Below are 26,269 nucleotides of genomic sequence, written 5' to 3' on the forward strand. Positions count from 1 at the left end.
TTTCTTAACTTAATATAATTTCCCTTTTACATGGAAAAAGGGTAAATTTTGTTCAGGAAATAAGTTTACAAAATTCATCAAATTAAGTCCCAGTAAAAGAGAGAATACTAAAAGACTCATTCAGTATTCATACAGTCTCTTCAAATGTTTACATTTAAATAAGCGACATCAAAGGAAAGATGCAACAAGATGTAGTGATAGACAGTTGGGTTGTAAGAACTGGGTTAAAATCTTGCTTTACTGGCTTGATCCTAGACAAATCACCTGTCCATGTGCATCTCCTGAAGACCTTATCATTAAGTAACAGACTGAACCGGCTCTGCTTGGATGGAAGAAGGCAAACCTGTAGTTCCTTTAACTGAGGATATCACCAATCCTTTGTATAGCCATATATTAACCCTGTGTCATATAGATTTTACTTGAATATTATTTAGATAATAGGTAGGTGATACAATGGATAGATTGTTGGACTCAGGGTCAGGAAGACCTGACTTCAAATGCTGCTTTTGACCCTAAATAGTTTTCTAACCTTGGGGAAGTCACTTAAACTCTACTTCCCTGTTTTTTCATCCAAAAATGGTACAATAACAGCTTCTATTTCCTAGAGCTGTTGAGAAGATCAAATGAGATAATATGGGTAAAGGACTTGATTTTGGAAACTTTAGACCATTACGTGATGACTTTTAATATTATTTAAATAATTTCCTAAATTCCAAGTCTTTCATGAAAGGCTTCCTTGACCAACCATAAGAGAAAATAGCTTCCTTTAATACAGTGAGATCATGAAATTATTCTAACTATTCTCCCTGATCTCATTCAATTATATAAATTATAGACTCACCATTACTCACTTCCTCCAAAACACAAATATATTCAAGGCCTGTGTTTCATTTATATGTTCTAAGGGAAAGAACTGGTATAGGTGATCATAAAAGGGAAGCATTATTAACCAAATACATGAATTAGCGTGCCATTCAAATTTCCCTAATCAACTAAAATCCTTTGAACTGATAATAATAGTAGCAAGAATTTACTTAGTACTTTAATTTTTGCTAAGCATTTTACAAATATTATCTTATTTAATCCTCACAACAACCCTGGGAGGTGGGTGCTTTAATTGTTCTCATTTTACAAATGAGGAAACTGAGACAAGGTCACATAGCAAATAAGTAAATCTTCTCTATTGAATGAAATCATTCACTCATATCAGAAAATGATGTATCTGAAAATGATTAAATATTAATCAATTTCAAAGTCTTAAAATTTCAACAAAGACTAAGTAAATTAAGATCCAATAGATTTAATGTTGGTAATATCATTATAGTGTTATAATTCCCACTAACTTCACTATTTTCGATTAAATCCCTCAAAAATGTGAGAAGAGTTTTGCTAATCATGGGATAAAATTATAAAGCAGCTAGAGAGCATGATCACTACAGCAACTTGGATAATTGGTACTCAATACTTTGGGAGAAAATTATGAAGCCCATGGGTGAGCTATTTAACTGTAATGGTTTAGGGGTATTTGTTTTATATTTCATAAGGCATCTTATATTTTTATTCTTGATATTCTTGACCTTGTGTTCTTTCAGATGAACTGTGTAATTTTTTCTAGTTCTATAAAATAATTTTTGGTGGCTTGATTAGTTTGGCATTAAATAAGTAGATTAATTTAGGTAGAATTGTCATTCTTGATATATTGGCATGGCCTACTCATAAGCAATTAATATTCTTCCAACTGTTCAGATCCGACTTTATTTGTGTGAAAAATGTTTTGTAACAAAGCCTGGGTTTGTCTTGGCAGGTAGACTGTCGAGTATTTTATATCCTCGACAATTATTTTAAATGATATTTCTCTATTTCTTGATGCTGGAATTTTTTGGTAACATATAGAATTCTGATATATGAGTTAATTTCATATCCTGAAACTTTGCTACAGGTGATTTTCAACTGGTTTATTAATTGATTCTTTAGTATTCTCTAAATATACTATCATATCATCTGCAAAGAATTATAATGTTGTTTCCTCATGGCCTATTCTAATTCTTTCAATTTCTTTTTTTTCTCTTACTGCTAGAGCTAGTACAATACTACTTAATAGGGAGATAATGAGCAATCTTGCTTCATCCTTGATCTTATTGGGAAGGATTCTCCTTATCCCTGTTATAATGCTTGCTAATGTTTTAAATAGAAACAACTTACTTTAAAGAAAGCTCCGTTTATTCCTAAATCTCTTGTGCTTTTAATGGGAATGGGGATTGTATTCTGTCAAAGGATTTTTTACTGCATCTACTGAGGAAATCATATGATTTCTGAAAGTTTTGTTATTGGTATGATCAATTGTGTTGACAGTTTTCCTAATATTGAAGCAACCTTGCATTCCTATATTCTGGCATCAAACATATCAGAAATAGTAGGGTTAGGTAACAATGGCCAATATGACAATATTGTCTTCAACCTTAATATACTGACACAAAAATTGATGATAAAAACTGATATTTCAGAAATTAAACTGGCAATGAGGAAAGATTAATTCTCCTGTCTTGGCTGAATTTTCCAAAGAAAATAAACAAGATGTTAGAGTACAGACTGTATTAATTTCTAAGATACAGAATATTCCAAAATAATTACAGACTAAAACTGCCCCAAGACTTTTGAGATAGTCTTTATATGTGATATTGATAAACTTTAAGCTCTTTTAGTCTTTGATCCTAAAAAGCATTTTATGTAGATATCTACTTTTCATTTTATTCCTATATTTATTCAAAGTTCATAAAGTGTTTGGCATTGTAAAAATAAAAATAGGAGGGATAAATTAAAAATGAGCTTCTTTTCTTATAATCCAGTATCGTGGGATGGGTCCTGAACTCCAAGTTAGAAGACATAACATTCAATCCCTGCTTATGATACCTTAGGGACCTGGAGCAAGTTACAATCTCCCAGGCCCACCTGGACTCATCTGTGAAACAGGAAGTTGGACTAAATAGCCTTTGTAGTTCTTCCCAGATCTGGATCTACACTCCTCAGTCAATTCTTGAACAGACTACCATAATGGGAAGAATCTCTAGGTCTTGGTAGAAAAAGTTTACTCATTGAGAATTCCTAAAACAGCAAAATCAAAGGTTTAGTCCTTCCTGCCCCATAAAATGGGAGAGATAAATAAAATAAATTTATTTTCAAAGTTCTGTTGAGATTCTCAGTCCTTCTTTGAAAGTAAAGGTCAAAGGCAGCTAAGTCATATGATATCACTGGGTTTTCTTGACTGAAAAATCATCTACTCATTTCATTTTTCAATCATTTGGGATTTTTCTTCACAAAGATACTCCAGTGATTGTAGTCATTTCTGAGTCTTGTGACCACCCCCCCCCCCAATTTAGAGTTCTCTTGGCAGTGATATTGGAGTAGTTTATCAATTCTTCTCCAGTTCATTTGATAGATGAGGAAACTGAGACAAATGGGGTTTAGTGACTTACAGAGTCACAGAGCCAGCCAGTATCTGAGGCCAGATTTAAATTCATAAAGATGAGTCTTCTGGACTCGAGGTCTGGATTGCTAAGCTCCCTTCTAGTTCTAAGGCAGATCAATCTATGTGGCTGTCCCATTTTCAGTTAGACCTGTTTCTAGCATAAACCCATACCTAATATTTAAGTTAATGAACCAATATGCCAGAAAACTAAAGAAAATGACTTTCTGGATTATTATCTTCCTCATCCTTGAAATATGTTAAGTAACATCATCATTATTAATACAACTTTATTTTTAAAATTCAGAAATGTGAATTATCTAGAATAATAACAATAATAATATAGGATTGAAATTCTTTCATTAAAAAAGATAAAACTGCCTAAAAAGGAAGGAAATAATATTCCCCATAATAAGTCTATTCAGTGCATTTTGGATCTAAGAATCCAGGAACTCAAAATTCCTAAATTTATGGTAAGTTTGTGAAGCTTTAGGGCTCAGGTTTCTTATTCTGAAACAATTTTACAGTGCACACACCGGAACACAAATTTTCAGTTGCTTACAACATCCTTTTTATTAAAATCTTTTCTGCTAATTACTTTGGCAATAATTTCTTACAGCAAATTACCAGTAAATATGCTTTATTTTCTTCTATATTCCTGCCAAATATGTCATAAAGACAATATATCCCAGCCTTCATATTCCAAATCAACGGTTCTAGCTCAGAGAGATAGAAGAGGATTAGAAGGTAGCAGGGAGGTGCAAATCATTAATTACCATGAGGATTTGTAAGGATTGAATAGGGAAAAGGAAAACTTTAGTACTCTTAGTGATATTGGCCCATACATAAAATTGACTTATAATGCAAACTGGAGGTTGGGTACTTTGCCAGATGGTAAGAAGAGAAGCAATATGTAAATGAAATCCTCTAGGTACAACAACACTCAAAACCCTTTGAAAAGTTATTGCTAATTTTTGATAAATTTACATAACAGCAATCAAACCTTATATATTTCATTTCTTAGCTTACCAATAACAAAAAATTTAGAAAATTGGTAAGGAGTATTTAGATAGCCAGAAATGTACTTCTTAGAGAAATACCTATAAAGCTCTGAAAGTCACCAGAGGCAATAAACATCTATCCTTTGTCACAATTAAGATAAACAGAGATGAAATGAAAAAAAAAAACAGCCTCTTTGGAACCAAAACCAAAGCAGACATTCCTGCATGGGTAGACCATGTAACAAGAGGTGCTGTATAGATCTTCTATATCGCAAAGGAGGCAGACAGCTGCTAAGGGGGGTCCATTGAGAAAAGAATTGACATTTGATCTCTGTCCTCTGAAAAATTCAAAACTGTCTAATAAAAAGAATTGAAAAGAGATCAAAGCCTTATTTCTCCTGAAATGATGAAATAAAATTGGTGGGAAAAAAAATGACATTGCTTTTAGATTTCTTAATCTCAAATTACCCAACCAAATTAAAGAAGCCTAGAGGGAAATGTGCCTTCCCCTGATTCTAGGAACTTGTCAGACTCTTTAATTTCCTGCATTTGGCTGAATTACATCTATATGCACAAAAGCTTTCAGAATGGAAATATTTATCCCTCTAGAATAGAACCTCTTTGAAAATCCTAAAATATCAAAAATTTGGATTATGTTTGTCATGAGTCATCCTGAAATTCAAAAGTACTAAATGATAAGGACCATAAGGTCTTTCCATCTGATTTCAATTGAAATGTCCTAAATTTGCTGTCCCCCCTCAGCCCCTTTAGAAAAGCAAAGACCAACTTGCTTATTTGTTTTTATCACAATCTACAGCCCACAACAAGAGCTTAATTAATGATCACTAATTCATTCATTCTTCAGTCCAAAGCTAATTGTACTTGGTTCAATGTCATCCAGAAGGACCTAACCAGTACTGGCAATCAGCCCTCCGCCCTGCTGGTGCCACCTCCTCCACATCAGGAACCATGACCTTCCTCCACTCTCTCCCCCACCCACGGAGAGATGATCAATTCAGATTTGGGAATCTACCTAGAGTTGACCATGATCCACCAGCCACTCACCAGGACAGATACTAGGACCTCCTTAATCCTGTGACCAACAGTCCTGTAGCAATATAGAATCGACTGTTTCCTTGATTACAGCTCCCCCAAATGGGGGAAGGGATTTTCCCTTACTTAAATGCAAGACACTGTCCTGAGGACTTTTAATAAATATTATCAGATTTAATTCTCATAGCAACCCATGGAGATAGGTGATAATAAAATTCCTAATTTATAGTTGAGGAAACTGAGGTAGAGATTTTTTTTAGGAGACTTGCTCAGAGTCACAGAACTAGCAATGTCTGAACATGTGAGGTGAGTTTTGAACCCAGGTCTTTCTGACCCCAGGCCCAGAACTGTACCCATTGTACCACAAGTTGCATCAATATGCACTATATTCTTCATTAAAATGTAAGCTCTTGGGGCGGCTAGGTGGCATAGTGGATAAAGCATCAGCCTTAGAGTCAGGAGTACCTGGGTTCAAATCTGGTCTCAGACACTTAATAATTACCTAGCTGTGTGGCCTTGGGCAAGTCACTTCACCCAATTTGCCTTGAAAAAACCTTAAAAAAAAAGTAAGCTCTTGAAAGATGAAATAATCTACTTTTAAAATTTGAATCCCTAGCATTTTTCAGGTCCAATATTACCATGTATGTGGATAGATCTTCATAGTTTGCAAAAATATGTTATCCTACTTTGTAATGGTCGGGTCTTACATCTCCCAAGAGGAATGAATGACTAAATAACTACATAAAACAGGAAGGGCAGATAGTATTGTCCCCATTTTACAAATGAGGAAGTAGAGGTGTACAGAGACTGGATTATACAACAGACCAAAGACATGGAACAGATCTAATAACTACACACACACAGTGTTCTTTCTATCACTGCCCCCATTTTACAGATAAGGAAGCAGAGGTTTAGGGAGGCTACCAATATATATTGTGTGTTCTTTCTATTGTCTAAATTGTCTCTTATCTGATAGGAGGAATTTATGAGATACTGTACACAATGCTGAGTGAGAACTATTTCTGGTTTTACCAAAAGCCATCTGGCAGCATGGTAGAAGAGGGGGATACCTTCAGGGATCTGGCTGCAGTTATAGCTACCCCTGGGCAAGGTAGGCTACATTTTTGCATCTTCTGCTTCAGCTGTCCTCTCTAACACAAGGTGAGCCTGGATAATATCTCAGATTCATACTTCCTGAAATTTTTCATAAAACTGCTCTGCATGAAAAAACAAACTTTGCATGCACCCAAATATGTGGTGGGATCAACAACACACAAACCTGATGCATATTATATATCATCAGCAGAATTTCCTGTTGACAGTTTCTGATAAGAATCACAATTTAAGCTGAGTGAATTTCCTCCTTCCCTTCCCTAGAAATGTCAAAGATAACACAAATGCAAACGCTTTATATTATACATAAACAAAACATTTCTTTTTCCTTCTTGTCTCTTCTTGTTTCATTCTTCTTGTCTTTTTGTTTCTTCTTGTCTCTTCTTTTTGGTTTCTTCTTCTTGTCTCTTTCTTCTTCAATTCTTTCAATGCATTTATAGTTTCTAAAGATTTTCTACTTATATTTCCTCAAGAAGTAAAAGGGGAAAAATTGACATGAACTCCAATGCAAGAATGTTAATAGAATCCCTTTCTCCCACAATGGAAACATTTAAGCTTCATTCGAGAACCACAGTGTGTATATCACTTCATATTTCATGATTCTCTAATTACATATTGTTAGAAACCCTGACATTTAAGCTCAGAACTTATAAGGCCTGCTATTTACATGGCTTATTGGGGAGAGAACCTAAACATTCTTGCAGTTAAATATAGAAATATGTCAAAACATTATTATTTTGGTTTGTTTTATTTTTAAGACTGGGTCTCCCTATTTTACTCAGTCTAGAAGTAAGGGACTAGTACTACTTTGTTTGGCAAATGAAATGTAACCTGACCTGCTTCTGACATGGGATGGCTCCCCGCTTCCTTAAACACTCAGGGGGGGTCCCAACTCCTAAGATCTCAGTTTCTTAATACCAAACTTGATGCTGACACCTGATTAGTTTAATCCCATCATAATTTAGAATTTATGAGTACAAGAGACCCACCAGTTTGACTTTTACCTCAATTGCTGGGTCTATAGGCATGCATTACCACACCAGATAAATCAGCATTATTAGTATTAGAATTGTAATTATTTCAAGGTAAATTTAAAGATCTGCATTCCATAGTTACCACAAGTGGTACTACTATACACAATACTTCATTCAACTGTCAAGGTAATCTTCCTAAAGTGAAGGGCTGATGATGTAATCAACAGCCCCTCCATCCAATAAGCTCCAAGATTATCCCAAGATTAAATATAAAATCCTTTAAAAGCCAAATGTTTGGTTTTTAAAGTCCTTCATAATCTAGCTCTGCCTATTAATATAGTCTTCTAACACCTTAATCCTTTCAATATACTCTTTGATCTAGTGACACTGGCCTTTTTGTTAGTTCTCATACAAGATTCCCTATCTTCAAATTCCTTGCATTTTTACTGCATACATATATATATATTATATATATATATATATATATATATATTATATATATATATGTATGTGAAACATTCCTGGAATGCCCTCCATCCTCACCTGTGCTTCCTAGATTCCTTCAATTCTCAGCTAAAATCCTACCTCTTAGCCTTAGTCACTTAATCATTGCCTAGCTGGGTGACCTTGGGCAATTCATGTAAATTGACTTACATAAATAAAATTTGAAAAGTAAAATAAAATCCTATCCTCTATAAGAATTTTTTTTTTTAATTTCTTTTCTGTTTTTCTTGATGGCTTTTCCCCCCCTTAGTTCTAATTCCTCTTTCACAAAGAGACTTTTATGGAAATACATTAAACACAATTACATAATGTACAACTCTTACCAGATTATTCACTGCCATGAGGAGGGGGGGAGGGAAGAAAGAGTGGTAGAAAAATGTGCCACTCACAAACTTGCAAATGGAATTAATGTTGAAAATTACTTTTGCATATAATTAGGAAAATAATAAAATTAAAATTAAAAAAAAGATACTAAAAAAAAGAATCCTTTTTTATCCTACTTAATGCTAGTACCTTTCCTCTGCTGATTATCACCAATTTAACCTATATTTATTTCATTTGTGAATAATTTTTGCACATTGTCTCTGCAATAGATTGTGAGCTTCTTTAGGGCAGAAACTGTTTTGGACTTTCTTTTGTTCCCTGGCACACAGTAGATGCTTAATTAATGCTTATTGACTGCACTAATGAATGATTATGTTTTTACAATTTCATTGTTGGATAATTCATGTTGTCTTCTAGTAAGTTTCATGATTCCATAGTAAGGACATGAGGCTGCTAGAGTTGGGAGGCAGAGAGGGACAATGGATTTAACTATCCCACCCTGCTTATTTTGATTATCCAATCAAAGTAGAACTCTCCCCATCATCACACCTTACCTGTCTTATGTTCATGATTACAAGGGAAATGAAGCAAGAATGTAAGTGGAATATGGCCACCACCATTGGAAAATGAAATCCACATGCATATGCCATCATAAAAGATTAATAGAAGATTCTTCCCAAGAAAGAAATATCTCATTCTTCTTGTGTAGATAACAATTCTTTCACAAGAAGGGGCTTTTAATCTTGCTTCTTCACAGCATTAATAAAAAAAAAAAAGCCTGTCTAATGGCTCTGGAGAGGTTAGCTGGTACAAAAAGCTAAACAGAATTCTACTCAATACCAAGGTTTATCAAAGCTGCCCTCTTTGGAGAGTTTAATTTTGGAGAGTTTAATTCAGTTTCAATGGCCCTTACTGGGCAAGTTTATGTAGAAAAGAAAAGGTTCAAAGTAGAAAAATGAGAGCTATCTTCAAATTTTTGAAGAATGATCAAGTAAAGTGGGATTAAATTTGTTCTATTAATCCAGAGGAGGAGAATCCTGGATAGAAGCTGAGAGAGGGAAAATTTTAACTTGATATCAGACTAAACTTCCTAACAATCAGAGCTGATCAAAAGTGGGATGGGTTGCCCTTTCTTGTTGCATAAATCCCTCTGAAAATTGATGAATTCTGTGTCCCTTCTCCTTATTATTATGTTTTTAATTGCAAAAAAATACGTTTGACTATAAGGGAAGCCAATTACATTGAAATATAGTTATCAAAATATTTTTTAAAAGTTCATAGACTAGGGCAGCTAGGTAGCACAGTGGCTAGAGCACTGGCCCTGGAGTCAGGAGTACCTGAGTTCAAATCCAGCCTCAGACACTTACTAATTACCTAGTTGTGTGGCCTTGGGCAAGCCACTTAACCCCATTACCTTGCAAAAACTAAAGAAAAAAAGTTCACAGACTACAAGTTAAAAACCCCAAACTACATGGTGGCTGAGATTTTTTTCCTACTCTAACATTTTATGATCACAAATTAAAGATTGAGATTTGGTTGGGGAAAAAAAAACAAACAAACCTTAGATGAAGAAAATTATGAAGTAATTAAGAGGGTAAATGTCTAGATTGAGAATCAAAGAGCAAAATGTTTATATGTAGGTTTTATCACTGAAGTGGGTCCTTTAGAATTATTTATTAGACTTAGGAGCTGATACTGAGGAAGCAGAAGATAAAGGATTAATCTTTCCATAGGCCCAAAGTACTTAAGATAGATAGATGTCACTGGCTCACATTATTTGGGTAGGTGGGTGGGTGGCAAGAAAGGTAAAGTGAATTTTCTAATATAAGGAAACCAGTATGATAAGCATTAGCTTTAGAAAAAGTTCAGTGAATTTATCTTTCACTTGTGGGCAAGGATCCTGTGGATGTACTATTTGCAGTTGTGAAAAATTTACAAATCATCTTTTCTTGAGTCAAGACCCTTGAAGGCTTGCCTATTACTATTTTTTCCTTCTAGGAAGTGCCATATTTCCCATGTCATCACTCTTTAGTCTCTTTAAAAACAGAGCAAAGGAAGGATGGAGGGAGATAAAAAAGGTCAGGAAAGGAAAGAAAAAAGAGAAGAAGGGAAGGGGAAAGGAGGGAGAGAGGGAGCAAGAGAAGAAGGGGTAAGGAGAGCAGGAGGGAGGCAGGAAAAAAGCAAGGGAAAAAGGAAGGTAGAAGGAAGATTAACAGTGAGGGAGAAAGAATAAGATGGAGGGAAAGAGGAGGGAAGAAAAAAGGAAAGGAGGCAGGAAGAAAGTGAAGAAGGAAGGATAAAGGAAAGGAGAAGGGAGGAGAGAGGAGGAAGAGAAAGGAAGAAAGGAAGGAAATAAGTCCTTAAATAATGATAATCTAAAAGCTAATAAACAAAAAAAGAATGATGGAGACAACTCATTAAACAAAAAAGATAATTAAACACAAAAAAAGACAGTTAACCATTTCAAGGGTTTACCAAGAAATCAAAAATGGGACAAATAGGTACTATTCAGAACTTATGTAACAAAGCTGGGAAGAGGGAAAGAAAAGAGATAAGAAAAACCATTCAGACCAGTTTCTATAAGCTGTATGTGGGGAAAGGGACAGAAGAAAGGGCAAAGAGAAGCATAATGTCAATATCATTTAGGCCTGGAAAGACTAGGGCCCCCAGATGTCAAAGAACTCTAAATGTCAGTCTGATGATTTTATCTTTTATTCTACTAGCCATAGGGAACCCCTGAAGATTTTGAGAAGGGGAGTAAATAATGGAATCAGATCCATGTTTTAGGAAAATCAATCCAATGGTTATGGGGAGGATAAATTAGAGAAGGGAAATATTAGAAGAGGGAAAAGCAACTAAAGCTTTTGCTGTTATTGAGATAAGAGATGATGAGATAGGGATGGATGAGAAATATGATGATCAAATCCTCAAGGTTACATATTCATCTAGATATGGGGATGAAGGAAAGAATCAAAGATAGTTCCATGGTTTTGACCAGTAGGAGGCTGATGCCAACAAAAATAGAAAATTTGAAAGAATGGGTAATTTGGGCAAAAATAGTAATTATAACTAATGCTTTCAAACTATGAAAGCTTGTATGTTCTCTACTAACACTGCCAAAAAAAAAATGTTTACATATTATGTTACAAATAATAGTTGAGTGTTGAGTTAATCTCTCTTACCTCTTTCTCATGGCAAGTAAGTTCCTTAAGTTCCAGGAGTTTCTAGTTCTGTCCTTGTATCTCTAATATCTAACCTTACTTAGAGTAAAGGCTTAATAAATACTGAAGAAAACTGACTTCACATGGAGTCAACTCTAATAAATATTAGTATGCATTCCCAATTGGTGATGTAATGGTGCAACAAAATCACCAACTATTTACACAGGAAATCTGCTGATTCTTTTCCTTAGACAGGATGGTTGATATTTGCTATGATTTTTAAGGCCACAATGGAAAGTTAAGAAGCATGGCATTAGAACAAAACCGTTTAGATGGTCTTGGCTATGGTCATCTGGGCTTCTGCAGAATCTGGCTCCAGTAAAAAATGAATCCTTCCTAGTGTTACAATAAATCTACTCCTTCTATGGGGTTCTATACAAAGGCTGCACTCCAATGCTTTCATTTAAATAATCCTTCACCCCCATCACCTCCCATTCATTATGACAACATTACCTTGAACACATTTACTACAGATGAGTAAGCTCCAGCTTTCCATACAGCAATAATATTCAAAATTGTTACCTCCCTGATGGGGCCTCCAGAGAAAGCTAATATGAGATATGGGGGAGAATTCTGGGTCAGTTTTTCTCCCTGGTTGGACTAGAGAGATACACTATTCTCATCAATGGTTTAAATTCACATAGTTCATGCTGATCCTTTTTCAAAGGGTGACATTCCCTGATATTTGTTTCATTATTAGAAAATATACAGGGATGCCCTCTGATAATGGAACTTTAAGAGCCCCAAACAAGGGTATACTCCCAATTTGTAGTATAAATATTGCTACATGGCATACACTGAGCACAACTATTATAGACACAGAATTATTAGAAAGCAAAAAAAAAAGAACAAATTGTGAATGGCATAGAGATAGAGAAAATTGAAGTTCATCTTTTTAGTTCTGAGAAAATGGTTATGAAACACATATCATTACACGTCATGATGGTTATGAAACATATGGAAAGTACAATTTAGTTTCAGTGTGGGAAGTAGGTTCAGACAAGCTGATCTGCTAAGTGGGCCTTCTAAAGATACTAAAAACTACACAAGTTCTGAAGTCAAAATGAGATTCTCATATTAAAAATAATAGTGCTTAGGGAGCACCAGCTACATTTTCTCATTTGATTCTCAAAATAATCCAGTGAAGTAGGGATGAAAGGAATTATCTTATCTTTAATAGATAGTAAAACTAATTTTAGAGAGAGTGAATGACCTACCCAAGGTCACACTGCCTATGTCTCCCTGGAGGTGGAGCGAGTTCAAGTCTCTCCTGACCAGAGCTTCTAACAAGATGCTTTTCATTCAAGGCTTACTAAACTTTGCAACAAAAAGAGGAATGGCTATGTGGTTAAGCTATTCAGCTAATTACAGGGGTGAAAAAGGAAGCAAAAATTGGAGGCTTTCATTCATGATTCTAGAAGTAATATTTTTTTTTCCAATTTCAAATGGAGCTTACAAAATCAGATTACATCATGGTTAACCTATGGCTTGGAGAGAACAGATCACCACATATGAATTTCCTATAAATAAAAATAAGGCATTATTGTAGGGGAAAGAAAGATTTTAAAGAGGAAGGAGACTGCATCTGAATTGTAGGTTAATGATTTGTTTACAATAATGTTCTGAATATATAAAATAATTTCTCTTGGTTCTCATGGTCTCCAAATACAGAAGTAATATTTATCTTGGATCTACCTTACAGTCATGTCAAAGATTAGTATATCAAAGATTGAGAGAGAGATAGAAGGGACTTTTGAGGACACCTACTCTAATGTCATTTTACTTTTGATTAAAGAGAGATTATGTCATTTGCCAAAGATCAACAATCAGTTTTATCAAGTGCCTATTATGTGCTAGGCATTGTACAGAGAGTAGAGTCAGGATCTGAATTTAGATCCTTGTTATGAAGGTACATGAGATAACTACCATTGTTATTTAACATTTTCATGAAAGACTCCTGTGAAAATTATTCCTGATGGTGTAGGTAGAATACTACCAAAACTATAGAATTTTAGTTAGCAAAGTACTGTAAGGTCTTTGACAAAAAAGACATTGTTATTATAAAGGTGATTTTCTCCAACTTGATTATCCATAAAATTATCCATAAAGGGATTTGGATTTTTCTTCCTAAAACTACTAAAAGACAGAACTAACTTTGTAGAGATCCTGAGGTAGGTTGGCAAAATGTAAGAAATATTTAAGACTATTCATTGAACTGATAAGCTTGTTCACTGTCAAAACAATGACCACACCCAGAATGATATTAGTGTTGAAAGGAAAACTCCCTCAGTGCAAAGTATGACTTGAGAAACAGGGAGTAGTTTAAATGACTCTTGAGCTGAAAATCCTTAATCTCAAGATAAAAAGTGAAAGGTGGGATCTTGAGCTTCTTAGCCAGACTTCACATGCTGTTTGCAAATCTTCCATCTCCACCTTTTCCCAGATTGTTCCCTATAATGACAACAAGCTGCCTTTGATCTCTGCCTAGGAAAATTCATGATTTTCCTTAAAGCTCAGTTTAGGTGCCTTCATTAATGAAAGTAGAATGACTAAAGAAACATCTCCAGATCCCCCTAGTTATTAGTGGTCTATTTCCTCAAATGATCATTCATTCTTTTATATGATTCTGTATCATACCCCTCCCAGTACAAGGCAAACTCCTTGGGGGGCAAGAAGTCCTGTTTACTTTTGGTTTGGTTTTGCAAATGCCCAGCTTGAGGTTTTTAACCTAGTATGAATTCAATATTTGCTGAACTGAATTAATAACAATTCTTTCAATAACACTGCTTTTCACATATCACCTCTCTAGCTATGAAGCATGTAGAGGATAGTGAATTGCCTGGACTGAGTGAGTCCCAAGGTGGCACCAGAAGCTGCCTTTTCAATCTTAACTTTCTGATTTCTTTCAATTAATTATTCCCTGGGTATAGTAGCATTTATCTTAATAAATGTCTATAAAAGGGACTACTATGGGCCAGTCACTCTGCAAACTGATAGGATTACAAAGAAAGACAAAAGGCAATTTCTTTCCTCAAGGAGTTTACATTCTAGTGGGGAGACAACAGGTAATAGCCATGTACAAACAAGCTATAAGCAGGAGAAATTGGAAATAATTAACAGAAGAAAGGCCCTAGGATTAAAGGGGTGGGGTGGGGGTGGGATTTTTAACTGAATTTGAAGTCAGTCTGGAAAGCCTGGAGGTAGAGATGAGAAGAGGCAACATTTCAGCCACAACCAAGTCCCTACTTATTGTATAGTGACTACAAGGAAGGCAAGGGAGAGAGCTGTCTGGAAGGGCTGGGGCTCCTAAGCCTCCACTCAAGCTCCTCACAGCAACACTGGCAAGTTGACAGCATCTGCTTTGATTCTCTTGCCTATTTAAAAGCATAGAGGATTTTGTTGCTGTTGTTCAGAGGAACAGAAAATGCTCTATTCAATAAGAACCTCAATCCACTAAGCCAGTATACTGACTGACAGTGGCCCCGAGGGAAGACATGGATCCCCCTAATATCCTAGTTTCCCTTAATAACACATTATGGATCTCCATCCATGAATTTCTCCTAAGCCACCTTTAATCTATTTATAGCACTACTGAAGAATAAAGTGTTGGACATAAGTGGATTTTCCAGATAACTATTTACTTACCCTGAAAATAAATGTCCTCAGACTGTTATGCTTTTTGAATTTTTATATCTATTTTCCTGAAATTTTTTTTCTCCTGTTTCCTTTCTTACTGTGGAGACTGTCACTACCCAATTCTAGCTATCTCTGTGGGTATGTTTTCAGCCTCATTCTCACCCTTTTTAATTGGCTGATGCAGATCTACTAACAGGTGAAAAATCAAATAACAAAGATATTGGAGCCTTGTTTAAAGAATGGGGGATTATAATAACTGGCGTGGATCCTTGGCCCCACATCACTCCAGGGCCACACAGTTGGAAGGGGGGTAATGATTCTTGACCAATGAGCTTAATCTGACCCATTGGAATAACTTGGACTATTTGCAAGAGAAGAAAGAAGCCTCTGCAAAGCAATGTCAGTCTTGTTGCTTGTTCTGCTCTGACCTTAGATTTTGATTCTAATATCTGGACTTTTGTTATCTAAGACCAAGCCTTCACCTTGCACCACCCCCTGACTCCCCCTCCCCAATCCCTGCCAATGTATAACTGCCCCTTTTTATATTCTATCCTTTATTTCGGCCTATCAGTAACTTGTCCTTGAAGGACCCTTTAAGGACTAGAGGCTTCTGTGATACTCATGCTGTCACCAGACTTATCTTTGGGTTCTGTCCTTGGACTCCATATCACTCAATGGCCTGATCACTCTTGGACTTCTACCTTTTGCCAAAACTCTCCCAATATTCCACTCAAGCCTTGACTTTTACTTCTAACCCATGATGTGAATTATCAGTGATGGCAAAGTCCTAAAGACCTGACCAAGATTTGCTCAAGAAACACTTAGACTTCTGCTTAGAGATCTTCTATGATGGGAAACTCAGACTTCCCTTAGACAGGCCATTTTGGAGCAACACTAAACATCACAACATATTTTTCTTACATTAAGCCAAAAGTTGTTTCTCTGTCATTTCAATCTATCCATCCAAATGTCCATCCATCCATCAGCAGGCTTCCACCCATTGTTCCTCTCAGGCAAAGAAGAACAAGCTTAATCCTCTTCTGTATTAAAACAACACTGCAAATACTTGTCTCTTTTTTTTTTCTTCCTTTTCTTCTCCAGGCTAAACATCTCAGTTCTTTCAACAGCTCCTCATATGGCACAGCATCAAACCTGCCAGGTTGGCCTCCTCTGGCCCTGATCCAGTTTTACAGTAACCTGTCTAAAATGTACCTCTAGAACTGAATCCCAGATTTCAAATACTGTCTGACCAGAGTAGATATTAAGGAATTATCTTCCACATTCTAATTTTATGCCTTTCTTAATACACATGAAAAGTTAATTAATTAGTTAATTAGTTGTTTGTGCTTATTTATTTTGGCTGTCATGTTACAATATTCACATATCCATAGCTTGAGATTCATTGTACCACTCTTCCCCAGACCTTTTTCATATGAACTATAGTCTACAACAAATGCAGCCCTTTACATATACTCCTGTTAAATTTTACTTAATCTGGTCTCTCACTTTAGTTTGTTCAGACATTTTTGCAGTATTTCTAGTTATTCCTGCTATAGACCTCTTTCTATACCCAACCCTTAATGATCCAATTAATTTTTAGACCTAGAGATCCCTAGGCAATCTCTCTCACTCATGTTATGATCTGGTACTGGCAAGAGTGAGGATATCCGGGACAGTTCTAAATAAAATGCATGAACTCTAGAACCTGGGCTCCATCACATCTATGGGGCCTGTCTCCTCTTACCCCCACTCTGCCCAAGGCAATTGGGGTTCACCTATGTCTGAAGCTATATTTGAACTAATATCTTTCTGACTCCAGGGGTTGTGTTCTATCCACTGCACCAAGCTTTTCTACAATTTTTTGTCTTCTTTGTATATTTTTTGGTTCTAGATTTGATTTCTAGTTAGCTTGGTTATTAAACAAGTTATCTCTTAATACATGAAGTATTAACATGCTATAGTACTAAAATAGACTATACCGAAGTTTTGTTGGTCCAATGTTTGATATTCCCAAACATCAAGGGATTTCCAAAATATGAAGAACAAAACTCATATTCACCATTTTAAGTACCACTAATATTATGAATATTTAGATTTAGATAAGTGCTTCTTATATTTTTCATCTTTCTCCCCTACATAGCATGGTAGGAGAGTGTAGAATTTGAATCAAAAAGGCCTGAGTTCCCATGTGACAGATGATCACATTACTAGCTAAGCAAATGACTATAATTGTCAGTTTCTTCATCTATAAATTAGGATATCATCTACTTCCCAAAACTGTCATGAGGGTTAAATGAGAACATTTGTAAAGCATTTGACAAATCTTAAAATACTATATAAACACTAGCCATCATCATCATCATCATCATCATCATCATCTTCATCATCATGCTCCTCCATCAAATAAATAAAATCAAATAAAGGAGCTTACTATCTAGTTGAAAACATAAGACATACAAGGGGTAGCTATAAAAAAGCAGTACATTAAAACTCACATTCACAAGTCATTTTACAAGGAGAAGAATTTAACTTACAATGATGTTGCCATTCCTCAAAATATTTTTGTTTCTACCCTTAAGTAGGCAGTGGTTAGAGCACCAGACCTGAAGTCAGGAAGATTCATGTTCTTAGTCCAAATTTGGCCTTAAGACATTAGCTAGTTTTGTGACTCTGGACAAGTCATTTAATCTTGTTTGCCTCAGTTTCCTCATCTGTCAGGTGAACTGGAGGAAGACATGGCAAATCCAACTCCAGTATCTTTGTTAAAAAACCCCCAACAGAGTGAAGAGTTGGACATGACTGAAATGACTGAACAACAACTCTTCAGATATATGGCCTACAGGATACTTTTATGTAAGTATACTTAATATTCCTTTACTAATGATAGCAAATCTTCAATCTTAGAGGGTGAATTTGATTGTGATTAGGTTGAAGAAATACTTTGGGTACAAAAGCACCATGTGACTATAAAATGCTAAGATTGAATTTCTTATGGAACTTTTTTAGGTGCTTAACCACTATGTGTTAATTGGTTATGTAGTTCATAAACTAGCTATGAAGGAAATTCCCAAAGGGAAACTTGTCTTCCTATTGTTTTTTTCATTTTCTCCCTCACAACAATTTTATTTGGCTTTGTGATTTCTTTTAAGATAATATAAAAATAATATGAGGTAGTAAATTCCTTAAGGAATTTTTACTCCAGGTGGGAAGAAATGAATATATTTTATTCAACCCACTTAATTTCTAGTTTATAGCTAACTTAATATATTTGTGGGTTTTCCCTAGCCTCCTACTTTGAAAAAAAATCATTATAATGTAGCATCTCCTTTTACCATTCAGATTGAGACACACATTTCAAACATATACATGGGAACCTATGTATGTCCATACCTAACTATGCATGCATATGCTTTATATCTTTTAGAGCTTGTTTTAAGTTACTATGGTAATGTGTTGAAGTTTGACCTAAGCAGAAGTCATAATGATATTCTACTTCTTCTCAAAAGAAAGAAATTAATTCTCTTTCCATTCTGAATTTGTTCAACTTTTCTGGCTTTAGAAATCTGTCTAGAGATGTAGACCAAAAAGACTTACAGATAAAAAATTTTTTCTACTCTATTGTATTCAAGCAACATTTATTCCAAACCTAAGCTGAATAAGCAAATAGTCAAAGGTATCTTTTTCTTTTTATTAAATTTTACCCACAGTCCTTTGTCCTGCTCTATCTTTTGGAAGAAAGATAAAAAATTGGGGTAATAATAATAAGTTAATCAACAAAAGAAAAATAGGAATAAAGGGGGAGTAGCTTGGATAAACCTTAATTAATTTCCTAAATGACAAATTTGCTCTCCTTGTCAAAAAATTTCATAAAGGAGGTTTCTTTTCCTTCAGATGTATTTCTATAATACTACGATATATCTACCACAAAAAAGATTACCTGATTTCCCACCTGTCTCAGAGGTTATAATCATCTTTGTTCCCATCACACAAAAATACAACCAAACTATAAAATCTACTGCAAAAACAAAGTAACTCTCAGGATCAGAAAGACAAGCTCTTTTCTTTCTCTGATAAATATGAATAATAAAGTTCAAAATAGGGGAGGAGGAGGAGAAGGGGTTCTGAGCCTCTCAATCACATAAAATAAACACTGAAATAAAGTTACTAGTGAAGTCATAGCTTCGTTTCTTACTCTTGTCAATATAATTAAAATAAAAGGAAGATGCAGATAAAAGACTGATGATGGGAGCATAAGCCTGGGAGAGAGTACTTCAGAACAGTGACATATCACTGAATGATCAAGAACCCTAAGATTATAAAGTAGGAAAAATGAGCTCATGTTCAGCTGCACAGATATGGACAGACAACAACAGTCTGTCACCCTGCAACTGTCATCCTACAGCTGATTCTTGGACTTTGAGTCAGCTCTTTTGGTTTGTTCAGTCCGGGCCCTGCACAATTAGCAAAATAAAATACAAAACTATGAAAACAATCATTTTCCATGCTTAGATTTTCAGTAACTAATCAAGTCTGGCTGGAAACAAAGCACAGTAAATAATGAGCAGACCTGGGAGTCAGGAAGACCCAAGTTAAAATTCTGACTTGGATAAAAATTGACTATGTGATTCTGGGCTGTTCATTTAAGCTCTCAATGCCTCAGTCAACTTGGTTAAGAGCAGAAATTCTAGAATAGTTGTTAATCTGCAGGAGTGGAGAGTATCCTCCCTGGAAATTATTTCCTATATCAATGAAATCACAGGTGTGTACTAAAAACTGAAGTCTGTGCAAATGGAATTTATTCTCTTTCCCACTAAATGAACTTTAAAATACAATTCATAGTAACTGGCTTCACATGGTGGAGTGAAAACACCGATGAGCTGATAATAGGAGTTGTACTCCCTGCCTAATTGTGTAACCTTAGATATATCACAAACCTCTAGGCCTCAGTTTCCCCAACTGTACAATGGGATTGGTGATTCTTAGTCTTCTCTCTCTCTCTCTCTCTCTCTCTCTCTCTCTCTCTCTATATATATATATATATATATATATATATATATATATATATATATATATATATATGACCAAACTCACACAGTTAATGTGAAGAAAAGGCTTCTACAATTTATAAGATTAGATTAATTTGAATTATCATTATTTGAAAAATTAAGCGTTTGCCTCAGTGATTTTCAAAACTTTACAAGACTTTCTTACAAAGCAAATCACATCCAATCGTCATCATCTTTTTTCAATCATTATTTTTAGAGAAGGAAAAGAAAAGGATATAGGGATCAATGATTACTTCAGAGTGGGGAATGCCTAGTCTGAAAATGAGTATTTATACAACACTTTAAGGTTTGCAAAGGAGTAGCATAAGGTCTGGAGTTAGGAAGATCTGAGTTCAAATCTAGCCCCAAACATCTACTAGTGATACAACCCTGGGCAAGTTATTTAACCTTGTTTGCCTGTTTTCTCAACAGCCAAATGAGCTGGAGAAGGAAATGGTAAAATCGCCTTAGTATCTTCACAAAGAAAACCCCAAATGGGGTCACAAGACTTGTTCATGACTGAAAAACAACTAAACAAAAGGGTTGCATATGCCTTTAGTCCCTTGACTCATCAAGGCAGGTCTACAATTTATAATCTAAGAAGAATGTTGTCTAAAGGACTGAGGAATTAAGTGACTTTCTCACAGTCACAATTCACAGAGGCAGAGACAGGATCTGAAACCAGGTCTTGATGCTCAAAGGCCACACTTCAATCAGCCTGTGGCTCTACAATATTCCTGAATGATATTCATCTTGCAAGAAAGCTAGATTCACAAAGAATTCTTTGTCAGTGGGCAAGTGCTTCCCAATTACCTTCCCCAAACACAGAAGAAAAAGAAGATGGCAAGTGTCAGGGTCATTTTCACAGGGTATTTAGACAGGAGAAAGAAAATAAGCATTTATTATACACCTGTTATATGTGAGGTACTAAGCCATGTGCTTTACATCTCACCTGTAAGGTATGAGCTATTATTATCTCCATTTTACAGGTGAGGAAACTGAGGCTGATAAAAGTTGAATGACTTACTCAGGATCATGACTTGTAAAGGCCTGAGGTTGAATTTGAACTCGGGTCTTCCTGACTTCAGAAGTTGCTCTATTCTTATTGGATCATCTGTTTTTCAAGATAAATATCCAGCTTGGTAGAGTTTCTATTACTATGGATGATGTGAAAAGGGATGGTGTGAGGGAGCAGTAAACTGATAAGTAAAGGAAATTCTAGGGAATTCTAAAAAAAATTCAAATGTGCCAGCAGAAAATGAGTATAAGCAATCTGTCTAATTCAATGATTTCCTATGATTTATTGTCTAAGAACTGAATAAGTAGCCTTGAGACAGGATGGAGAATTCTCCCTTCTTGGACTTCCAGCAGACACCAGATGGCCACTTGTCTGGAATATGAGAATGGGGATTCTTCCTGTGTAAAAGTTCAACTAGATTGTTGTTTTTGGTCCCTTATAATTATGAAATTTTTTGATTCATTGATTTCCTGAACTTCAGATCTTTATCTCATATTAATCACTCTGGACTTAATATGCCAACTCCCATTTTATTAATTTTTTAAAATTTTGCATTTAAAAAACAGTAAACAAGATGGACATTTTCACAAATAAAGCAGAATAAGTTGCAATTACAGATCTGCATCATAAATAGTCTACTTCTCTATCAAAATATAATGTATACATATTCAATAGCTTCTACTTTGTACATTAACCGTGTCTATCAAATTAAATTTCAAAACCAGGTACAATATTAGCCAATGATCTTTCTTGTATTATAACTCCCCTCCCCACCAAATGCAGTGGTTAAACTCTCTTTCCTTCCCAAAAGGGATTTCAATCAAGGGGGGAAATATAATTTTGATAGTCAACATCCATCGAGAACTCCTTCAAAGAACAATTCTAGAATAAGACAAACTATAACGACCCCTATGGATCAAGTGAAGTTCCAGCCTTTCACAAAAATGCTACTCAAATCTAGAGATACAGGCAAGAAAGATTTTCTGTGGAATTCTGAACCCTCTCCCCCCACCCCCCAAGAAGTTATGTGGAAGTCATTCTTCAAGAGGTTTGGATTAGTTTAAAAAATTTTTGAAAAATATATCCAGTCTCTGATACTGCTTCATCTGAAATTAAATTCACTTTATATTTGTGGAAACATAGAAACAGGAAGAACAATTATTTAGTAACTTGAGAAGGGACTATAAACACAGTGGAAAAGAAAATTGTTTGAAGATGCTAGACTCTCCAAGTGTTTTAAAGATAATTCAAAAAGTTTATAGGGAGAGTAAAAGTTTGGACAGAAACTATTTCTTAGGCTTGGAAAATCAAAATTACTATGAAAAGTAGCTACAGATATGCTCCTGAGTCCTCATAACAACTTTTCTTTTTTAAATAAAACAAAGCAAAAGAATTGGCACAAGATAAACATCATATAATTACCTGCATGAGCAGAGAGAGGGGAATGTGGACGAGGCAATGCTGGTGACTGGCCATTTCCTATTAAGCTTTTCCGGTTACTTGTTCGACAACTGAATGAAAAAGAAAAAAGAAAAGAAATGAGAGAATTAAAGGGGGAAAAGGCAAAACTTTAAAGTCAGAATTTATTCTAAATCACATATAAGCAAATTTAAAGAGACATAGAACTTATTTCCCTTTGCTATTCATGAAGTGACTGTCAATCAATATACTGCCACATCTTTTGCTGGGTGACCCCACCTTGTGTTCATTTAATTTTTCCCCTCAATTTCACATAAAGAAAACATTTTAACATTCTTTTTTAAAAATTTTGATTTCCAAATTCTCTCTTTCCTTTCCTTGAGTGGGCAAGCAATTTGATATAGATTATACATGTGTAGTTAGATTACTTGTCTATTAGAAAACAAAACTGATTAATAAACTGTAATCCCATTAATATTCTTCCTCATCAGTGGGACTATAATAAAAAGTGATCTTTCTTGTTCTTAAAATATGTGACACATTCTATCTAAATAATAAATTCGGTTTTCAAATCAATCACAGAACTATGGGGAACATCTTTGTTTACATATAATTTCTAACACAAAATCATATGCAATGAAGAGCAATGACTTATCAATCTTACAGTGATACACTAATTAAAAATCTAATTATTGAAACAAAATTCACATCTGTGCTTTTTGTCAATAGAGTAAACAATGTCTCCTAAGATAAATGTATTCTGTCACTTATCTTAAAAAAAATTCTTGTATACTGAATTCAAATTCACAGTATTTTACACTTACAGTTAATTGATAAGTAGTACCAAAGTTTATTATAAAAACACCAGAAAAGAGCTCATTTAAAAAAAAAAAAACAAGTGACTCCTGTTCATTTTAACCCAAGCCTTCAACTTTCTTCAATACACAAATAAAAGAGCTAGACAAGTATATTTTCTGATTATATGGGTAACAGAGCAAATGTAGAAATGTCTATGCAGGGAGGTAGATCCCAGCAGTCCCCTAGGGTAGGAAGTAATCAAATGTTTGATGGCAACAACATTCCTTTCTTTGCATCTGCTTATGTCTTAGTCAGAATGAATCTTACATTCCAGGTCCCTTGTTAAGGAGTAAATAAAAGTAGAAAAAAACCTGTCCATGAGTTTAAAAAGCTATTTCTACATATAACAAAACACATTGTAATGAAGGGTAGCAATAGCTCACAAGCACCTCTGGTGAAGGACAATTCTCTGAGACTCTCTCCATCACCAGGTGATTGACATAGAGGTCCTGTCTTCTGAAAGCAGTCATTACTATTGTGACTGATTTATGAAAAGACAAAAGCTTTGCTTTGTAAGAGATCTGAGTCAAGTCATTACCTGATTTCACATTTTGAAGTTTTAGAAAGTAAGTGGCTATATAATGAGGCATTCCAGATTACTGACGTCACATTATCTTTTTTCAAGCACAGAACACTGAGAAGAGCACAAACAAGATGGTAAAAGACTTTGAACAAGTACCAGTTGACAAACTGGGAATGATTAGCTTGGAGGAAAAAGGGGATGGGCAGGCATGATAGTTGGCTTGAAGTATTGGAAAGGCTATACTATGGAAAAGGGATTTAACTTGGTCTTCGTCCATTAAATAGCATGGTGGTAAGGGATCAAGGGCTAAAGTCAGGAAGATCTGAATTCAAAACCAGTCTTAGACATTTAATAGCTTTGTGATTCTGGGCAAGGCACTTAATGTATGCTTGCCTCAACTTCCTCAACTGCAAAATGAGAATAAGTATCTATCATATTACTCTCCAGAGTTGCTATGAGGATAAAATCAGATAACATTTCTAATATGCTGAGCAAAAAATAGTAAGAGATTAATGTCTATTCCTTTCATTTCTCTCTCCCTCCATTCTTCCTTTGATCAAAAAAGTAAAAAAGAAAAAAGAAAAAAAGAAAAAACACAACCCCCAAAACTTCTTATCATAAGAGGTATCCCCGAGTACCTTTAGAGACTGAGTTCCCTGTAACTGAGACCTTCTATTTATAAAGATTAGATGATCATGTCAGGGATATTGAGACAGAGAATACCTACTCAGGTGCAGTTGCACTGGCTACTTTATGAGAACCATCTAACTCTGACATTCTCTAATTCTGAACTCTAAAGCATTGGTCATTATCATGACAAATTTTTTAGCAGTCCTGATCTAGTAACTTCTTATATATTTATTGCATATTATTCTCCCTACCCATGTTATACATACCACATATCTGCACACATATGTACATGCATGGTACCAATATATTGCAAACATAAATATATTATTGCACAGCACATCTTGCATGTCTACATATTGTGAGTATATTTGTGTGAATATAGCATATGTGAACACAACATATGTTTAAAATATAATGTATAAATAACAGGAGGGAAGAATATTAAACAACATGTAATCAGTTATTAGATCAGTACTGCTAAAATAAATTTGTTATAATGAAATGTGCTTTATATATACTTGCATTTACATAGACACACACATATATATACACAGATAAGTATATATCCTTAAATATCCATAGATAACATATACATATACATACATAGAGACATTTAAAAACCTCTTTGGATCACATTACCTAATTTTATTGTTCCTCATAGAGCTTTCAACACCTTCTAGTATTGTTTGTGACTTTAATTAAGACCATGTTTATTCCTCCTAAGGTTGCTAACGAAGTTATTAAATATGACTGGACCCTTGATGCTTAATTATAAGTGTAGTTATGTGATGCAGATTCTTATCTATCAAGAATTAGACTAGTTTAATTCATAACCTTTACATGAGAGGCCATCATTTTTTAACAGAATATGGTAAAATGTGTTTTGTGTTCTTACAAACTGAATGTCTATTTTAGTGGTGGAATATTAAATATCAGCTTACTGACTTTAATGAAAAGAATGGATAATGTTGATGAGATTTATAAAATCCTAGATATTTTGTCATTAAGGCAACTTTAAATAATACAAGAGCAAATTACTTACAATAAAGGTTAATTGCTATTAAAAATAGCAAAGGAAGGATGTGTTGTTGTTTTTCACTTAACATTTAGCATCTGATTCAATCATTTATAAAGATTTCATTTTGACAGCCTTAATTATTAATGTTTATATTTATGATGTAGATAAATAAGAAATGTGAACTACTATTGATACAAGGTTGAGTCTCTGCTGATGACAGCATTTTAGCACAATAGAATTATTAAATTTAGTGGGTGTGTTGTCAATATGACATGTTGACTTAGTTGAATCAAAGGATTAAGAAAAGATCTTTCTTACATGAATAATCCCTGCAAACAAAAACTGGATTTTCCAAGTTACATCTGGGAAAACTAATATATTCTAAAGGCCAAATACAAAAGCTAACACTTCAGATGAAAGACAAAAACCTCAGTATGAATTTCACATTTTCAGTATAATCCTTGTTAAA

General features: G+C 34.8%; 1 protein-coding gene across 21 annotated transcripts in view; it reads right to left on the minus strand.

Moving 5' to 3' along the window:
• MAST4 (microtubule associated serine/threonine kinase family member 4) overlaps nt 1-26,269 on the minus strand; it is an 880,607-nt gene that overhangs the window by 112,237 nt on the left and 742,101 nt on the right. For all 21 annotated transcript variants that reach the window (XM_074200305.1, XM_074200315.1, XM_074200306.1 and 18 more), the window contains one exon: nt 22,775-22,863. In XM_074200305.1, the coding sequence (XP_074056406.1) occupies nt 22,775-22,863 (89 nt within the window). The remainder of the gene's footprint in view (nt 1-22,774; nt 22,864-26,269) is intronic.

The sequence above is a fragment of the Macrotis lagotis genome, chromosome X, assembly GCF_037893015.1.
Source record: "Macrotis lagotis isolate mMagLag1 chromosome X, bilby.v1.9.chrom.fasta, whole genome shotgun sequence".
In the NCBI taxonomy this organism is placed as follows: domain Eukaryota; kingdom Metazoa; phylum Chordata; class Mammalia; order Peramelemorphia; family Peramelidae; genus Macrotis; species Macrotis lagotis.